We start from the raw sequence: 18,730 nt of genomic DNA on the forward strand, positions 1-18,730 counted from the left end.
CACTCCAAAACTATTTTCATTTTTTTCCAAATTGACTATTTCTAGGTATGTGCATAAGTAAAATTATTATTTTTTCATTCTGTGATTGATTTACAAAAAAAAGATATATTGGTCAAAAGGACAATCAATGTTTGCAGATCTTAAGTACGACAAAGAAAATAAAGTTCATACTATTGTTTAAACACACACTATACTTGTTTTTTTACATGTATTTTAGGAAGGGTTCGAAAATGAATATTTTGACTTTCATCTGTCTTTGCATTTTATAATTCTTTCACATTTTGCTTTTTTTGAAATTCAACACACACCTTACTGGAATGGCCACAATACATGCAGAAATGCTGATTAAAGGCAAAACAGGAGTGGCCACTTAGAATTGGATTCAAACAAAAAATGCAGGCATTAAACTACTTAGCAAAGTGATTTACTGGAAACACTACACAGCAAAAGCCTGCAAACCAATAGCAGTCAAGTACAATGCTAAATTAAACATTGGGCTTGATACAGAGTCAATAAATCAAAGAGACAGAAAGGATTAGGATTAAATATCAAATGAATGGATGAAGTTTATGGGGGACAAAAAGATGACTTAAGTACAAATAAGTAAATGAATAAATAAGTACATGCAGAAATATATAAATGAATAAATAAAAGCAGAAATAATTAATTAAATAAATAAATACTTACAAAAAATAAATAAATAGATAAATACATTCAGAAATGTATAAATAGTTTAATCAATGAATACATAAATGTGTTAAAAATCTGTCAAAAATATTAACTTTGTAACATTTTTGTACTACTACATTTATTTATGTATTTCTAAATTTATTTACGAATTTCTACATTTATTTCTACATTACTTCTGTGTCTGTATTTTAATAAGGAAGACAGGTCTTCTCAATGTATGGTAAAGGTTGTTTGCACATGACGTCATGCTACTGCGTTTGAGTAGTGTAAAGTACAGATGTCGGCCATGAAGTGTTTTCTACTCTACATAGGAATTATACAAACTCAAAATGCCACTTTTGTGTTGTTTATGCTTGGTTGAAAAGATCAAACCATGAAACCACTATGCGTTTTTTCTTGTGTGGCAAACGTTGCTGTTCATAAGGGGGAAATATAAGTATTGAAAAACGCACAAAAAAGTGGCTTGTAAACCTGTGTCTACGTTGAGAGGAGCCGAGTCGGATAAAAGGGACTTTATGACATGCCTAAACAACGACCATAGAAATGCATCATTCTGTTCTCCCTTGTGATAAACTCTAGTTTCTTTAACTAACACCTAGGCAACATTAGAAAATGAACGATCGTTTTGCTAGAAAAGACGCTTATTCATCGTTTAAAACCCTTTGAAGCTGCACTGAAACTAATTTTGACCTTCAACCGTTTGGAGTCCATTGAAGTCCACTGTATGGAATAAAATCCTGTTCTATTTCATAGTTCCAGACCGCCAGAGACAGTAGAACATAGTGGAAGAATCGCATCTTGCATATACATCGAGGATCTCGTATTAATTCAGTCTCACTTGACCTTGACCGATGACGCTTCGGAAGCAATATAAACCCCCGACTATGTCACAAGGATCTCGTTTGAGCGTCCATAGCTTTATTGGTTGCCGTTTGTCTTCGCAATAGCTGTGTCTCGAGCATTCAAACTGCATATTAATGAAGTAGCGTTTCAATTACATTGGATAATTCGAATTGGTGAGTAATTCTGTGGAACTCATCGGTTTACCAGGGTTCCTTACTTAGATTGGATGTTTTTTCTTTGTGCCTATTGGTAACAGTGCATTGTTTATTGTGTGCACATTGCAGTGTTAACTACGTAACAGCACTCACTCACGGAGATTCAGTTCATTGATCCATTGGTTGTACAGGGTTTAATTTTTCTTCTGAGTTCTGCACACTATTTCTGCTTCATTCTCCACATGTTCAGCCTCTATGGACGTCTGGGATGCACATATGGAATGTCCCGTCTTGTTAGGCGTTGAATATCTGAGGAAGGCATTAATCGATCCTTGCCCTGATTGTAATCTGTTGTCCATGGATGTTAGACAACAGAGATTAACAAAGTTTTACCCTGAAGGTCAAGATTGTTTTGCACCAGCCAGACCCAAGGTTCAGGCTAGTAACAAGCATCCAGCTAGCAAGACTACAGTACCCCGGAGGAAGAGACATATTCCTGCTACTATACTATCCCATCAGGTGGCGAAGTTATCTAATGTTGTACAGGACATTAAAGCTTTGTTGACCAAATCATTCCCTTCTGCCATCAGAAACGTCCATGGGGAAATGCCGACATGTGCCTGTCCCTGGCCCCTGCCGCCTGGGTCTAGGCCAGCAGCGGAGAGTTCTATATTGGAACTGGATGTGCTCTCTATAGCCGCATTAGACTCGTTAACTACAGAAGAGCAGGACGATTTTACACCTATGGAGGTGGCTGCATCATGGCAGTTTCAGTATTCCTATAGCAACGAGAGATCAGGCCTTCAAGCCGCTGGCTCTTCAGCTGTATTTTCACTGCAGGAGACGATCAAGATGGCTCCTGCTAAGTTGAATATGGACCTCCCCTACGCTGGGTCCTTCGAACCTCCTGCAGCATCCAGTTGTTCAGCTTTGGGATTTCCAGATACCCAACTGTCCTGACTTTACCGATGTGTTGTTTTCTGCCTTTCGCGCAGCTCGTCTTCCAAGTATTTTCTTGTCCGAAAGAAGGACGGGAACTTCAGGCCCATTCTGGACCTCAGACGGCTAAACGGGTACCTCAAGCATCTTCCTTTTTGCATGAGTCCCAGTGGGACTTATGAGTGGTGCTGGATAGTCCCTGCTCAGTCCCATATAAACCATTGGAGCAAGCGGACATTAGGAGCCTTTCTATGAAGACTTCCTTCCTTTTGGAAATAACGTCAACCAGAAGAGTTGGTGAGCTACATGCATTGTCAGTGAGCCCACAGTGTGTCAGATGTGGGCCAGAGGACAGTCAGGCCGTCCTATGGCCAAACCCAGCTTTCCTGCCCAAGGTGATGTCAACACAGTTCGCAAATCAGCCTATTTAGCTGCATTTGGACAGGAGAACGAGGCATTCCCTGAGGCCCTGTGTCCAGTTAGTGCGCTGAGGCAGTATGTCTTAAGGACTGCTTCAGGGCATAATACAGAGCAGGAAGGGCGCCCCCTTATCGAAGAAGAGGCTCGCCCATTGGGTAGTTGACACTATAATTGAGGCGCATCGTTCCACTATGTCTTCCACTATGTTATACCGTCTCTGGAACTATGAAAATGGAACTCGGATTGAGAATGATAAAGAGAGCGACCGTGACGTAGTCAGCGGTTTATATTTCTTCCGACGCGTAATCGGTCAAGGTCACGTGTGACTGAACTAATACGAGATTCTCGATGTATAGGCGAGACGCGATTCTTCCACTATGTTATACCGCCTCTGGCGGTCTTCAACTATTCATAGAACCACGGCTACAAGAGTAACCACCAGCAGAATGTATTTAAGAGTGACCAGCGGAATGTTTTCATCAAAAACCTTAATTTCTTTTCAACTAAAGAAACAAATACATAAACATCTTGGAAGACACGGGGGTGAGTAAATTATCATAAGATTTTATTTTAAAAATAAACTACTCCAAGTTGTGTTACATTTTAAAGTGTTACATGTACTGTACATGTTTTTTGAATACATATACATCATTTGTGTAAGGCTTACCTTGAGCAGTCATATCCTCCCCATCCTTGACTGCACTGACACCTGTTGGGACGGATACACCTGCCTCCATTCAAACAGGACTTGGAACATACGGCTAAGAACACAAAACCCAAACCTCCCGTTAATAATTTATTTTGTTCTCAACCAGTATATGTACACTTACATACTTCCAAAATTACACATTTAATTTTTACAGATCTCAGGATGGTAACATCAACATTTGTTTCATAATAATAAATATTTTACTACATCAAATTATGTAGTTTTGCCTTTCGCCTTCTCTACTACTACAAAACCACCAATTCAGTCTGCAATGTGTAAATACGGATTATTCCAGGTTTTATTCGTTAAGGTTTAAATAATGCTTTGTTTATTTGCATTAACATAATTGCTTGCTCACATGACAAAATGACACACATCTTATTAATGAAGTTTAAAGGGACAGTTCACCCCAAAAAAGATGATTTACTCATCTTGTCATTCAAAACCTGTATCTCACTCACTCTTCTGTGAAACACAGAACATATTTAGAGAAACGTGTGGTTTAGTGACCAAACAAAACTGCTGTCAGTGCTTGATGTCAACTTCTCCAAACATATTCACTAATTGAGATTGTTTTACTCAGAACTCTTGGGATCTATTATATATCACTATTAGTGGACTGTTGTCAGAGTTGTTGCCTGGCAACAACACCAGCATGACATCAGATGAGCTCAGGAGAATGAGAACCCCTCTCTCATCCCACCATGAGGTCCTTGTCTTTGTAATGACTTCGTTCTTTCTCACTCCACAATACTCTTCAACCCATTAGTGTAATCACTTCTACATTTTCAGATGACGTCAAGATAAAATGACCTGAATAGCAACTTTCGTACTTTGTTGAACTATAGCTTTATACAAAGATATAAAGATGGCAGATGTTTTCTAGAAACTGGCAGTATTCATACTTTTATTACTGTTTTGTTCCCTTAAACAATTAAAGATTTTGTTACAAATAAAACATACAGTACACACACAAACAGCAACAAGTCTTGTAACTTATTAGGGAACATATACAATTGACTTACATTGCTTTAAAATCAAATAATATTTAATTACTACAGACATACCCCAATCCACACTTTGTATCATTAATATTTTAGGTTAAACTGTCAGTTAATGTATGCCTGGAATACACTACACAACTTTTCAAATCTCAATAGATAAAAAACTAGGCATATACATTTGCCGACTTGAGTACAGATCTGAGGATCATACATTAGCAGATTTTAAAAGTGTTCTGAACACAACAAGCTTTCACAAAATCACATAGCTTTTTGTCCAAATAAAGTTTTAGGAGTGACAATCTGGAGAGGTCTATGCGTCAAACACATCTTTGGCTTGGACTACCTGATCCACTTGGCTAACTGTGTTGACATGATTGGTTACAGGTTTAAGACGCTGAAATAAAAGGCAATTTTAAACCGCATTTCTTAGACTGTTTATGGAAATGTGTAGTTTTATGGAGAAAACATACACCTTTGTTTTGTGTTGGATTGTCTTAAAACATATTGAAAGCCACAACACAGACATTAAAGGTCCAGTATATGAAATTTAGTGGCATCTAGCGGTGAGGTTGCGAATTACAACCAACGGCTCACTCCACCAGACTGCAGGCATTGGTCAAACTGACTGGAACTAAATGTGCAATTAACGATTTTAATGCACTTTTCCGGGCCACTAGACTTTAGTAGTCGAACAGACCATGGTATAAGTATATTATATTGCATTTCTTTCAATACATTTTTCAAAAAATTACACACAGCACTTTTACAAACTTATTTTTCACCACAGAGGGACATTAAAATCTTTTTTTAATGTTAAACGTGCTGTCGTCTCATGCTTGACATGCTCGTAGTGATGTAGTATTTCTGTGCTCGATACACTCCCCCAGCGTTCATATAGGTTTTGCTAAGTTTTTTTCTTACATGAAATTCCGTTTTCGTAACATCTTTTTTTAGTCCCTTTTTGGTCAAGTATCCCGGAGAATGGGAGAAGGAGCATGCGCACACGTCAACAAGCTGGAGCAAGAGAGAGAGAGCACTGCGTTCGCGAAGTTCAGCTGTTTTTGTTTGTTCATTGCATTTCAGAGAGGAATGTTATATAAACGACGGAAATAAGACTGGATTTAGAGATCATATGAAACAAGATTTAGCGTTTTCAGCGCTAAAAGATGCTGGACATGATGTCTATGTTTAGTTGGCAATGGGTGCTTTGTTCCATCCCCTCCCGTGCAAGCAGAAATAATCATACAGCTGTATCTGTCTTTAATAAATGTGATCAAATTAAAGTCTCTAAGGATGTTTGAAGGGTGCAATACTATTCTTTAAATACTCAAGATTAACATAAGATATGCAAATACTGAGTTACGGCCACTTTAAATGTCTCAAAGGAAAGTTAAGTCACTTTAGCTACACAAACTTGCACACAAACACACACTCTTACCACTGTGGCAGCGCGTGCCCGTCCATCCTGTGGGGCACTCACAGTGATATGGAGCTACGCACCGTCCTCCATTGAGACATGGCAGGATGCAGATCGCTAGAGACAGAATAACAAAAACAACATGAATTTGTTAAAAGTTTAGTTTTAATAAACACAGAAAAATTTATTCTGAAATAATACATGTTTTTGAGTATTCATTTTACACCTGTCTTTTCAACAGTCACATTTTTTTAATGCAAATTACGCATTGGTTTGGGTTTGGCTTCCTGAGGAATAGGAAAACCACAAGTGCAAGGGTTTCGTTTTTAGAAAATAACCTATGGGTGTTTGCCCGGAAGCACACAGAACTGAATGATTTTTGAGAGCTGATTTTGTAAAATACTGAAAGTACTCATTAAGTTCCACAAATCCTCCGGGTTCCTTGTGTTTGATTAAAAAATATATTAAAGCGGTCCTCCAATGATGTGTCATGGCTTCTGACTTCTTTACAATGTTAAACTTGCTGTCTTCTCATGCTTAACATGGTCAACTTGTCAAAAAACGAGTTGGGTGTATTACGTAATATTTCTGAGCTTGATACACTTCCCCTGCGATTGTACAGGTTTTGGATAGTTTTTATGAACATATAAAACTGTTTCGCAACAACTTTTCTTAGTCCCTTATTGGACGATTCTCCCGGAAAAGCACGGCCACAGGAGAAGGAGCATGCGCAGATGTAAATTTCTCTTGTAAGCAGGAAAGAGAGAGAGCATTCATTTGCAAAGTTCAGGAGTTTGTTTGTCCACTGCATTTGGGTGATGAATGCTATGTTAACTGGATATAACGCTGGATTTGGAGATTGATATATGGAGCCGTCCCAGCGTTAAAAGGATCACATGGATCGTATGCGGTGAGTGAAACTGATATCTGTGTTTGTTGACAATGGGTGCGCACGTGCTTTGGTTCAGCCTACCCCTACCCCCTGCACGCGCCATATGTTTTCGGAAACAATCGTTAAGCTGCATCTATCTTTTATAAATCTTATCAAACTAAATACTCTTTGAAGATGGGAAGTATGCAATACAACTCTATAGGTACTCAAGATTAATATGAGATTGACAGAAACCCTGTGTGTTTCACCCGCTTTAGTTCATTAAGTGTAGTGTACTTTTTACCTTCATACAGTTGAAAGAAAAAGTATGTGAACCCTTTGGGCTTACTTGGATTTCTTCATAAATTGGTCATAAAATGTGTTCTGATCTTCATCTAAGTCACAACAATAGAGAAACACAGTCTGCTTAAACTAATACCGCACAAACATTATAGATCAGAACACATTTTATGACCAATTTATGAAGAAATCCAAGTAAGCCCAAAGGGTTCACATACTTTTTCTTTCAACTGTATATATGAATTTACATTTAGTCATTTAGCAGACGCTTGTATCCAAAGCGACTTACAGAGAGTACAGCTAGCAATAAGCGATAAGTCATACAGGAGCAATAATACAATAGGTGCTAATACAAAGTTACTAGTTTCAACAAAAGCTTTAATTTAATTCCCAGATAGTGTTATAAGTTTGTTTCTGGTGGAATTCTAATCAAAAGTGAGCATTATCATGCTCTACTCATTCTGTGGGAATTTATTGTAAGACCTCTATTCCGTTTCAGTTGCTTAAGTTCAAGATACAGTTGCTTACTTTTGTTTGGAAAAACCATTTAAGCAGCCTTTAGAATTGAATTTATATATGCTGTGTGAATACATTTGAAGGACTTACGCTCCTCGCAATATCTGCCCATCCATCCTTCTGGACAGGAGCATGTGTTTGGTCTTTGGCACACACCTCCATTCTGACATTGGACCCAACAAACAGCTATAAAGCACAAACCACAACGGGATTACACAGTGTACACTTACAAAAATCTCAAATTAGTATACACAAATGCAGTTTCAACTAAAAGGAATTCAAAAGACATGCAGCGTGAAACATGCAGCCATGAAAAAACAAATGTTAGATCATGACCTCTGTTAACTGACAATGACCAGAGCTTCTACAGCCACACAAACCAATTTTGCCTTAAATTCTCAGACCCCAAAAGAAGCTAAGAATTCCTAAAGTAGTAATAATGGTTTTTATAGCTCAACATGCCTTGTTAAAAGAGTTGCATACCAAAGCCCATCTCTAACTCAACAAGTGTGAGACAACCCTGTTACTCAATGGCTATTAAAAAGGGAACAGTTGCAGTCTACTGTAGTTGGGAAAAAATGTCATAATACACATTAGTACAAGTTAACGGTACATTTACTTCTTCATACTTCAGTAAGTATTTTGTTTATCACTGCACATCGCATATAGAGAACACATTATAGTATAGTTTACATGTCAGGGACTATCTTGTACAGAAGGATGGGACTTAAATTTGCCTGTAAATTAAATCAAAATGCGTTTACTCAGTGTTAGCCTATGAAAAGAAGATATAGGCAATATGGCACTCAAGTTGATGAGATAGCAAGCACGCTACATTTTGCCCAACAGCCATTACTGTAATTCAAACTACTATTGTATTTACCTTAATGCCTCATAAAGTAATAATATAGGGTACATCCTTAATCTGGTACTGTATATTCATAACATTGTACAGAAAGGATGATAAATAAAGTATTTCTAAATCTCAAGCCATTGACCAGTAGTGTTGCCTTAAAGTCTTTAGCTGTAAGAATATCATTGCTTAAAGTGCCCAGATCGCCAGTGCTTGTGTTTGCATGTGCACATTTGCAAGCCCTGTTAAAAAGATTAAGATTCAAAGATGAAGAAACGATCTTCAATGGCAGAGCTCCAGGTGGCACTGGCCAGTTGTTTGGACTACCTTTGCAGGTAGGGGCTGGGGTCCATGTGTCATTCTCCAAGCACACACTTCTGCTAGAACCCTCCATGGTGTAGCCTGGATAACATGAATACACCACCACATCTCCAAACTGGAACACCGCCCCACGGACCACCCCATTTGCCACGTACAGAGGTGGGCCGCAGGACACCCCTGTATATGATCAAAATGGACCGGACCAGTTGGTTAGAAAAGAAGAATCTCAGCAAGGCTGAGCAGTCCGTTGAGGGCTTTGTGGATTTAAGGATTGTTGTGATGTAGCCCTTTTGGCTAGAATAGCTACCTCACTTAAATTAGGTGTTTTAATATACAAATAAGTCTAATTTGAGCTTGGAACAAGATGCACATTTTGAGAGATAACATCACACTGTTGTATATTCTCATATCTGATAACGCTGATGCAAAAGACACTGAGAGATAAGGTTTGTTTGGTGTGAAATTCAACAGGTGTCAGTTCAAGTGAAACGTTCTGCATAATATAAGAACCACAGTCTAAAAGTTTGCAACAGATGGAAAAGATAAACGTAAACATGCAAGCAAGCAGAAATAGTATAATAATATAGTTACAAATGTAGTACAAATATCCAGCATGCACATGGCCAGGGCATAAAATACTAGAAATGATGGAACATAGCAGAGAATCACATAAACAACTGTGAGAAAGAGCAAATCTGATTGACAGCATTTAAGAAACTTAAGAAACATGAGACAATAAATGAGGAAACTACTGTCTAAACTGACCATAATGCAAACAGCGTATGGCATGCAATGACAAGAATTCACAATCAAACATGACATACATTCAACAAATACAAAGGCGTTTTCACCCTGCCTAACTGAACTTTCTACAACCAAAAAAATAAATACATTTGATACAAATACAAGTACTAAATGAGCTGTAAGCAACATTGAACTTGAGTAGACCGGATTATAAAAAGTAGAAGTGCTTAAGGTCCAAGTCCATTGGGTCTTAACCAACCAAAACCTGACAAATGTCAAGATCATTAAATCAGGAAGTCTGTTTCTACAGGTATTCCTGTTGTGTTCGATGGGTAGAGCCTTGTGTTAGAAGTGCAAGGGTCATGGGTTTCATTCCCAGGAAACACATACTGATAAAAAGTAATATATAAATAGATGTAGATGTACTGTAAAATACTTCAGATTAAAAACGTTTTCCAAAATTTTTAATTCTTTAATCATTTACTCATCTTCATGTTATTTTAAACCTGTATGACTTCTGCTTTTTACAGAACAAAAAAGAGGATCTTTTGAAGAATGTTGGTAAGCAAATTCATTTCCATTGTATGAACACAAAACTAATTGGACATTTCTTAAAATATCTTTTGTGTGCCACAGAAAAAAATAGGTTTTGGATAACACGAGTATGGCATACGTATTAGGACATCCTCAGACATCAGCCTCAGTACAGATAAAACAACATCAGTTCTCAGAAAAATAGTGTCAGGACTAAGCTCTCCCACAATCCGTCATCAGGCAAAACAGCCTCAGACTAAAAGGCATCAGTTCTCGTGCAAAAAGGCATTAGGCAAAAAGCATCATAAATACATTTATTATTATAGTCAGGTGGGTGTAAAAGCTCTGAAAATGGTTTTGGTGTAAATTGTTATTGTTTCATTTATACATATTACTTTTTCATTCACTAATGTCCTTCAGAAGATTTAAAAATACATAAATGTTTTTCAGGAAATTATTTATATTATTTTATAACCAAAACCATTTTCAGAGGTTTACACCCACCTGACTTTAAATGAATCTTGTTGACTTTGTGGGCATCACTGAATGTTTCTATCTATTGTAATAGTTGTGTATGAGTCTCTTGATTGTCCTCAATGTAAAAAGATGAATCTCAAAATCACACAGTTATTGTTGGACATGAGTAAAATATCCAGAAATGCTGAAAAAGCAAAGATTGTGAAGGACCTGGTTGTTTTTTTAAGATCAGTGAACAGTCTAGTGGCTCTTAAAACCCTTAAACAACTATGACTAAACATAAAAACTGTCATTGATTGTTTAGGTAACATCATACAGTATTGAGAATCAGCGCCGTCTAAACTTATTTTTACAAATTCTGTTATTATTCTTTAGTGTGAACTTTATGTTAACATTTCTTTAGTGAAATAACTTGTTCAGGGCAGAACTAAATTCAAAATAAACCTTCATTTTCAAAACTCATCTTAATTTTTCAAAGGTTTCAGCTTTTTCCAGATTCTGCAAGGGGTGTGTAACTTTTGAATACCACTGTATACATGTATTTTTATTTTTGGTTGATAATTTCCTTTATAAGACGTTGAGCTGTACATTAGACATCAATTAAAACAAAAAATGTGAATGGCTCATAAAATGTCTAACAGTTTCTGACATCTTTCTTCTCGTAAAGCAGATCTGGAAACCTTTGTGGGAACATATCTTGCAATTTGCTTGCAGAACATTAAAATGTATGAATTGAATAAAATCCTTAAATTAACTAAAAACTACAGAAAAAGTGGAAGCAATAGTATATAGTTTGTACTTACGCTCACAAACTGTATTGATGGGGGTCCAGGTCTGATCGTTTCTGCAAATTAAGGTGGTGGTAACTTTTGCCTGGTTACCTTTAACTCGCTGACCTTTCGGACAATTGACTGTAAGTGAGTAACCGACCAGGAAAGCCGTCTGTGTAGTGTTCCTGTTAACTCCAGTCCACGCAGGAGGAGGGGAACATGATTTGGCTGTGTGATGGAGATAAGATTTGAGTGTATGTCAGTATGCTCTATTTGCATATTATCTCATATTGTGAACAGATTTGTTTAAAAAATGACTGAGCTGTCATGCAGTGATATATTAGCTCTTAGAAATGTATATTATGTTTCCTTTGAATGTTCCATGGTGACAAGTCAATGTGCAATAAAATATTCTTAGTGAGATTGTGCTGTAATTGGCTTGAATCTATGTTGTGTGAAGACTTGCGTGTTTAAGCATACATGCGCAGTGTGCAACATCAATGAAGTAAATAAATATCTCACAGTATTGGAAACAAGTCCGACTTACGTATACAGCGAGGTACGGGTGAACTCCAGGAGCCGTTTCCCATACACATGACCAGAGACTCTCCCTGCAGCTTATAGCCTTTGTCACAGTGGAACTCAATGGCACGCCCGCTGGTAAGATTGTGTTCCTGCACCTTTCCATTCAAAAAGTATTTTACCTTCTGGCAGCCCCCTGGGACTTTTTGTGGTTGTGATTTTTTAACACAAAATAGACAAAAGGGGAAATCATGAAAAAGAGAACCAGATATGGAAACTAATTTACACATATGACACTGAGTCACTAACTGGTCATTTTACCTTCACATGCTTGTGTTGGCAAACTCCAAGTTCCATTGGCCTGACAAGTAATGTTGTGTGATTCAACCAAACTCAGTCCTGAGAGACACGTGTAGCTGACAGTACTTTGATAGGTCTCACCACTGGACACAGCAACTGCATTTTCCACAACTGGTGGAGGACCACATGACACAGCTAAAAACAAAGCATCAATTGTTTGGTTAGTTATTGCTGGGATACGCCACAACTCTGTTCTTTCATTGGACGTATTGTTTGGTCATTGACTGGTCAAGTCAATGCTTAATATTTTCTCTATGTATCCCGAAACTTATCTTTATTGTAATATAGACCTTACCAGCACAAATTGGCTGAATTCCACTCCATGTTCCATCACCCTGACAGATCTGATTAGAATCGCCCTGAATGATGAGAAAAGACAATATAGATTTAAAACATTCTAACCAACATTCCCAAATCACCAAGCACTATTCATATGATAAATAAACTACATTCCTAAAATAATATTTGTGTGGCTTTCCATCATTCTTATGGCACATAATTTATGTAACTACAGTATGCGTGACTTAAATATGATTGTATTTATTTTAAAGTGTAGTAGAGTAGGCGGGGCGAGACCCTGGTCGGTCGGTGAGTAATTAGCGCCAGCTGTGCGCACACCGGCCTCGAATCACGTAGGAGATGGGAGCATATAAAAGGAACGAGCGACCAGACCGTCGAAGAGAGAGGACCGGGCCCGAACTTGTTTTACGTTTGTATTTATATTTATATTTGTTGTTTATGTTATTTCGCCGGGGGTCGTCCGTGAGGGGCCGCCGGCTGTTATTATTTATATTAAAATTTTGTGTTTAATGTCTGCCGGTTCCCGCCTCCTTCCTTCCCTTTTATGGAGGTTTGTTACATAAAGTATTGACTTAACTTAACACACAGTCATCCTTGTTTCTTTCCTGTTGTTTTGCTACAAAAACATTTACCAGCACCTCTCAATGTTAAATAAACAAGTTTTAAAAATTTCTAAATACCTTCAGTTCAAATCCTTTCAGGCAAGAATAACTAATAATATCTCCGTGATTGTAGTTCTTCCCCTCAAGCAAGCCATTGAGAATAGGAATGGGATTTTCGCAAATGACAGGCACACAAGACTTTGAAAAGAAAGGTGGGGACCATTTGTCAGAGCCCTGGATCAAAACAAATAAATAACATTATAGTTTAATTTATCACAAATTACAATTGATTACAATTTTATTTATAACACATAATAAAATAGATCACCAAAATAATATTAATTTATGTTCAAATTATGCTGTGAATACTATATATCTTAGCATTTTCCTTACTGTACATTCAGATACTGCAGGTCCCTCAAGGTAGTACCCTTGTCTGCAGGAGATTGTTACTGTGCCCCCTACAGGTGTGAGCTGCTTTCCAGTGACAACTACATGGGTGAGGTTAGCAGGAAGGCGGCAGGGTGAAGGTCGACACCTGACACTGTGTTTGGACCAGGTGCCATCACTTTGACAGGTAAGAGAATCTGTCTTTGTAACCAACTCAAAGCCTTCTTTACACCTGCATCGAAAGAAACTGTTATCAGCCACACACTTTTATTTGTTGTACAGTTTTAGCTCCAAAACGAGAGGTATCCGATATTATATCAAATTACCTGTACTGAGCTTTGCTTCCATAAGTTAACACCATTCCAACAGTCTCTGCATTTGGGATCAAAGGCGGCACTCCACATGAAACAGGTTCACAGTTCAGATTGGGCTCTTCCCACCTGCCCAACCTTCCACAGGAAAGATGGGGAAAACCTTTCAAATGATAGCCCGGCCTACAGCGGTAGGTGACCGTGTCAATGGAGTAACCAGCACTACCTTGAATGACAGCATTAGGCACAGCTGGGGGAGGGCTGGAACATCTTCCTCGCGTACAGATAGGTACTCCTGGACTCCACAATCCACCCTTGTCACATATGGCCTCCGTAGGGCCAAGCGTTTTGTAACCTTCATCACATCTGAACCAGACACTTGCACCACAGGTGTGGTCTCGACCAAGAACGGTGCCATACCTCAGCACTGGGGGACTACACACACACGGTCTGCATTCTGGAACTTCCCCGAGCCAGACACTCTCGGCAGCACATCTTAAAACTGGACTGCCAACTATCTCATAGCCTGGGAAGCAGATATACTCCACAACTTCGTCGAAATTAAAGCTTGATCCATTCAGGTAACCATGGCTAATATCCTCAGGTGGGTCACACGTGACTATGTCACACCGCGGAGGAGGATCATCCCACAGTCCATCGCCTCTGCATATTAAAAAAGTATTTCCTGTCAAGACGTAACCCACATTACACTGATATCTAATCATACTGTTGTAACTATAATCCGTGCCTGTTACTCTGCCATTTTCAATTACTGGTGGTTTACCACAGTTTGCTTGAAGGCACTTCGGAGGAGTTTCACTCCAGCTGCCATTGGCCAAACACACACTGGTTGGTGCTCCCTGTAGGATGAAACCAAGATTGCAGCTGAACAATAACCTTTTTCCAAATGTATAGCCATCTCCTCTCACTAAAACATCCTTTGACACAACGGGGCGGCCACAGGAAACCACTTTACACCATGGAACTTTGTTGTCCCATTTCCCATCAACTTGGCAAGTTCTAGTTTCAACACCCTGTCGGGAAAACCCATCATGGCACTCATATTGAATAGTTGCTTTGAAGTGAAAGGAATTTCCAATCACCTCACCGTTTGCAATGCCCCCAGGATTACCACATGAAATCGGCACACAATGGGGAGCTTCGTCACTCCACTGACTCCCAGAAATGCACTGTCGGACAGTCTGTCCATTGAGTTCGTAACCCACCTCACAACTGTACTCCACAAGGCTGCCAAGTTCACTATGAGTTACCATGACAGATCCATGTTCAGGGTTAGGTGGAGTCTCACATTGTGCAGGAGCACACGTAGGGGCCGTTCCATTCCATGTCCCATCTTCTTGGCACATCAACACGACCACACCAATTATTACTTCATAACCAGAATGGCAATGATATTGAACCATCGATCCGTGTAAAAAGCTACTATCTACTGCTGATTGTGTGCTGTCTTCTATTGCTGAGCCTTGGAGCTTTATGTAGTCACCAAAATCAATATGCGGAGGTAAGCCACAGTCAGCAGGAGCACAGATGGGCTCAGAGCTCGACCAGCCATGTTCTTCACAAGTGAGATGATTGTTACCAACTAGAAGGAAACCTGGAAAGCAGCTGTAAAATATGGTGACCCCAAACTTACTCTCCTGACCTTCAACAAAGCCATTTTTAATTGGTTTGGGGGCAGGACAGTATATCTGCACACACGAAGGAGCCTCCTGGTCCCACTGTTCATTTTCTAGACAGGTGAGTGTTTCAGGGCCTTGTAAACGGTATCCTCTTTGGCAGGAATATGTAACAGACTGGCTAAACTGGAGTTTCGAGTACCCAACAGAGCCATTGGGAATTTCTTTGGGTGCAGGACACTTAACAGGATGACAAACAGGTAAACTTCCTTTCCACAATCCACTCTGACCGCAAAGTACAGTGCTGTTGCCTACCAATTCATAGCCTGCCTTACAGCTATATATGGCAGTACTAAGGTACATAAGTCCTTGAACATCAACAATGCCATTTGGTATCTCCTCAGGATGTGGACATTCCACAGGAATGCATTGAGGATAAGGTTTGCTCCAGTTTCCTTCTGCCTGGCAGCGAACAGAAGCTTCCATACGTAGAGTAAATCCATTCATGCAAGAGTAAGTCACCACACTGCCAAAGTAGGACAATGCATTTGATGGGTCACCAAAGGAAACCTCAGGGGGAGGTCCACAGAACACTTGTTTGCAGACAGGGAAAGAGTCATTCCATTCCTGAGATGGCATACAACGAAGAGTTTGTGCACCGTAAAGAACATATCCCTCCTCACAAGAAAGCTCCACAGTGCCCGAGTCAGAATCTAGTCCACGCAGTACCAGATGGTTCTCTTCCAAAGGTGGTTCAGGGCACTTTACCGGGGAGCAACGTGGAGTCGTACTCTTGTCCCACTTTCCGAACTTTAAACAGGTCCATGTGGAATCACCAATAAGTTCATATCCCTCGTTGCAGACAAATTCCACCTTACTTCCTACCTCAAAGGTGGAGACATGATAGAAACCATTTTTGATGTCGGGTGGGGTAGGGCAGGTGAGGAGGACACAAACAGGAGTGTTGCCGTTTGACCACTGCTTGTTGGCCATGCATATACGTTCAGGCTTTCCAGTAAGGCGATAGCCATCATTGCAAGCATAGGTCACCCTACTGCTATACACAAAGTTGCTCTTTCGCATTTGTCCCTATAAAAAAAATCATACAGATATTTTAATGTATTTAACAAGATTTCATTAACATGTGCATAACATTATTTATAGCATCATAGCATAAATGGTTCACTAAAAATGTATTTACCTGGATGAAACCATTTGCCAAGCGAGGTGGGGTGGGGCATGAAACAGGTTGACAAGTGGGCAGGACGCCACCCCATTCGCCGATGGCTTTACAGATCCTTCTCTTCTCTCCTCGTATAAAATAGCCTTTATCACAGCTGTATGCGACCACAGCTCCAAAACTATAATTGGTGCCGCTTACATAGCCCTTCTCAATACTGTCTGGCTTTGAGCATCTTACAGGCATACATCCTATGTCCAAAGGTGAGGGTGTCCAATCTCCTCCGATCAAGCACTTTAGTGTTCCTGTTGTGTTTAGAACAAAGCCCTCCTCACACTTGTAGCTAACCACTGTGTTGCTTGCATACTTCGGTTTGTTGATGGAGTCCAGAATGGCATGAGGTAAATCAGGAGGATGCTGGCAGAAGTTGGCAATACAGTGAGGAATACCAAAGCCATCTGGGGGTGCCCACACACCTTGCGCATTGCAGAAAAGTTTTGTATTGTTACCAGCTATGTAGCCATCGTCACAGAAGTAGATAGCTGTGTCGCCAAACAGTTGGTGTCCAGTATCAGGTAGGGCGTGGTCAACTGGTGGTGGTGGTCCACAAGACCAAGGTACACACTGGGCAGATTCACGAGTCCAGTTACCACTTGGGAGGCATTCCTGACTTTCTGCTCCAAGCAAGGTGTAACTACAATAAAACATATACAATAAATACTAAAATAAAAACATAGTGTATGCTATTGTATTTACACTGTAATGAATGACAAGCCACCACTCCAATGACTTGATTTAACAGATCAACAAACATCAGTTGTCACTAGTTTTAATATATTCAGAGATTTAAGACAGGTTTAATCTAATAAAGGCCCTTGGAACAAACAATGTATATAAGAAGAACGTTACCCCTCTTTGCAAATATAGTAGACCTGGCTACCCAGTGTGTAGTTGTCCCCCTTAATCACAGCATCCCTCAAAGGAACAGGTTTACCGCAGTCCACTCTGGCACATATAGGGGGAGGAGAGGTCCATTCTCCTGATGCCTCACACTTCAGCTCCACAGAACCCTGCAATCTTAACAAAAATGTAACAGTGGGAATGCATTAAACAACATTTACATTCCAATGAAGCATATCTTAAGTAACGGAAGAGAATGTTTCAAGAGAATGTTTATCTACTAGTGGTGGGCATAGATTAACTTTTTTAATCTAGATTAATCTAGATTAATTCCAAAATTAATCTAGATTAATCTAGATTAAAATGGCTCATTTGAATTCTGCCGAAGGCATTCAGAATATGTGTGCTACCCAAATAATGACTAAAAGTAAGTCTTTGAGAACGGGTTTCTCAAGCCAGGTGGCGCATTAGACCAGGGGCTCATCTCCTGTTTCCAAAATGCACCACAAACTGCTTGAGAAAGCTGTTCTACTATGATAATTGGTGATGAAAATTAAATTATGTTCAATAAAATGAACTTGTGTTTACTTCCGCATTAGCTAAGGGATGATTTCCGTTTAGGTGGTACTTGAGACTGGAAGAGCTCCTACAGTACATTTACATTTAGTCATTTAGCAGACGCTTTTATACAAAGCGACTTACAAAGAGTGAGGGAGCAACAAGCGATATGTCATACAGGAGCCATAATACATTAGATCTCAATACAAAGTTACTGGTTTCAACTAAAGCTAGACCAGTACCTGTTGAGAGAGTTTTTTTTTTTAAACCAATTCCGCATTGCATAAGGTGCAAACAACGTTAGTCTTGTCGATGTTTCTATTGGGAAGCTTCTTAAAAATGAATATTCCCTGAAGCAAACCCGGCGGCTTCATAGCTGCATCCATGTTAGCACGTCACGTTTGATG

The 18,730-nt window shown here is 39.4% G+C and overlaps 1 protein-coding gene across 6 annotated transcripts in view; it reads right to left on the reverse strand.

Annotated features, from left to right (window-relative positions):
- Positions 1–18,730, reverse strand: part of svep1 (sushi, von Willebrand factor type A, EGF and pentraxin domain containing 1) — an 80,439-nt gene that overhangs the window by 1,006 nt on the left and 60,703 nt on the right. For 4 of the 6 annotated variants that reach the window (XM_056754772.1, XM_056754799.1, XM_056754808.1 and 1 more), the window contains exons 36-48: positions 17,775–17,942; positions 16,887–17,559; positions 14,064–16,774; positions 13,741–13,969; positions 13,426–13,581; positions 12,741–12,804; positions 12,407–12,580; positions 12,111–12,287; positions 11,597–11,791; positions 9,045–9,215; positions 7,955–8,050; positions 6,199–6,294; positions 3,715–3,808 (exon numbers count right to left, since the gene is read on the reverse strand). In XM_056754772.1, the coding sequence (XP_056610750.1) occupies positions 3,715–3,808; positions 6,199–6,294; positions 7,955–8,050; positions 9,045–9,215; positions 11,597–11,791; positions 12,111–12,287; positions 12,407–12,580; positions 12,741–12,804; positions 13,426–13,581; positions 13,741–13,969; positions 14,064–16,774; positions 16,887–17,559; positions 17,775–17,942 (5,004 nt within the window). Of the gene's footprint in view, positions 1–3,714; positions 3,809–6,198; positions 6,295–7,954; positions 8,051–9,044; positions 9,216–11,596; positions 11,792–12,110; positions 12,288–12,406; positions 12,581–12,740; positions 12,805–13,425; positions 13,582–13,740; positions 13,970–14,063; positions 16,775–16,886; positions 17,560–17,774; positions 17,943–18,730 lie in introns of those variants that run through there. The other 2 variants (XM_056754782.1, XR_008907301.1) reach the window with 2 other exon arrangements.

Source organism: Triplophysa dalaica, chromosome 1 (assembly GCF_015846415.1).
Source record: "Triplophysa dalaica isolate WHDGS20190420 chromosome 1, ASM1584641v1, whole genome shotgun sequence".
NCBI classification, from domain to species: domain Eukaryota; kingdom Metazoa; phylum Chordata; class Actinopteri; order Cypriniformes; family Nemacheilidae; genus Triplophysa; species Triplophysa dalaica.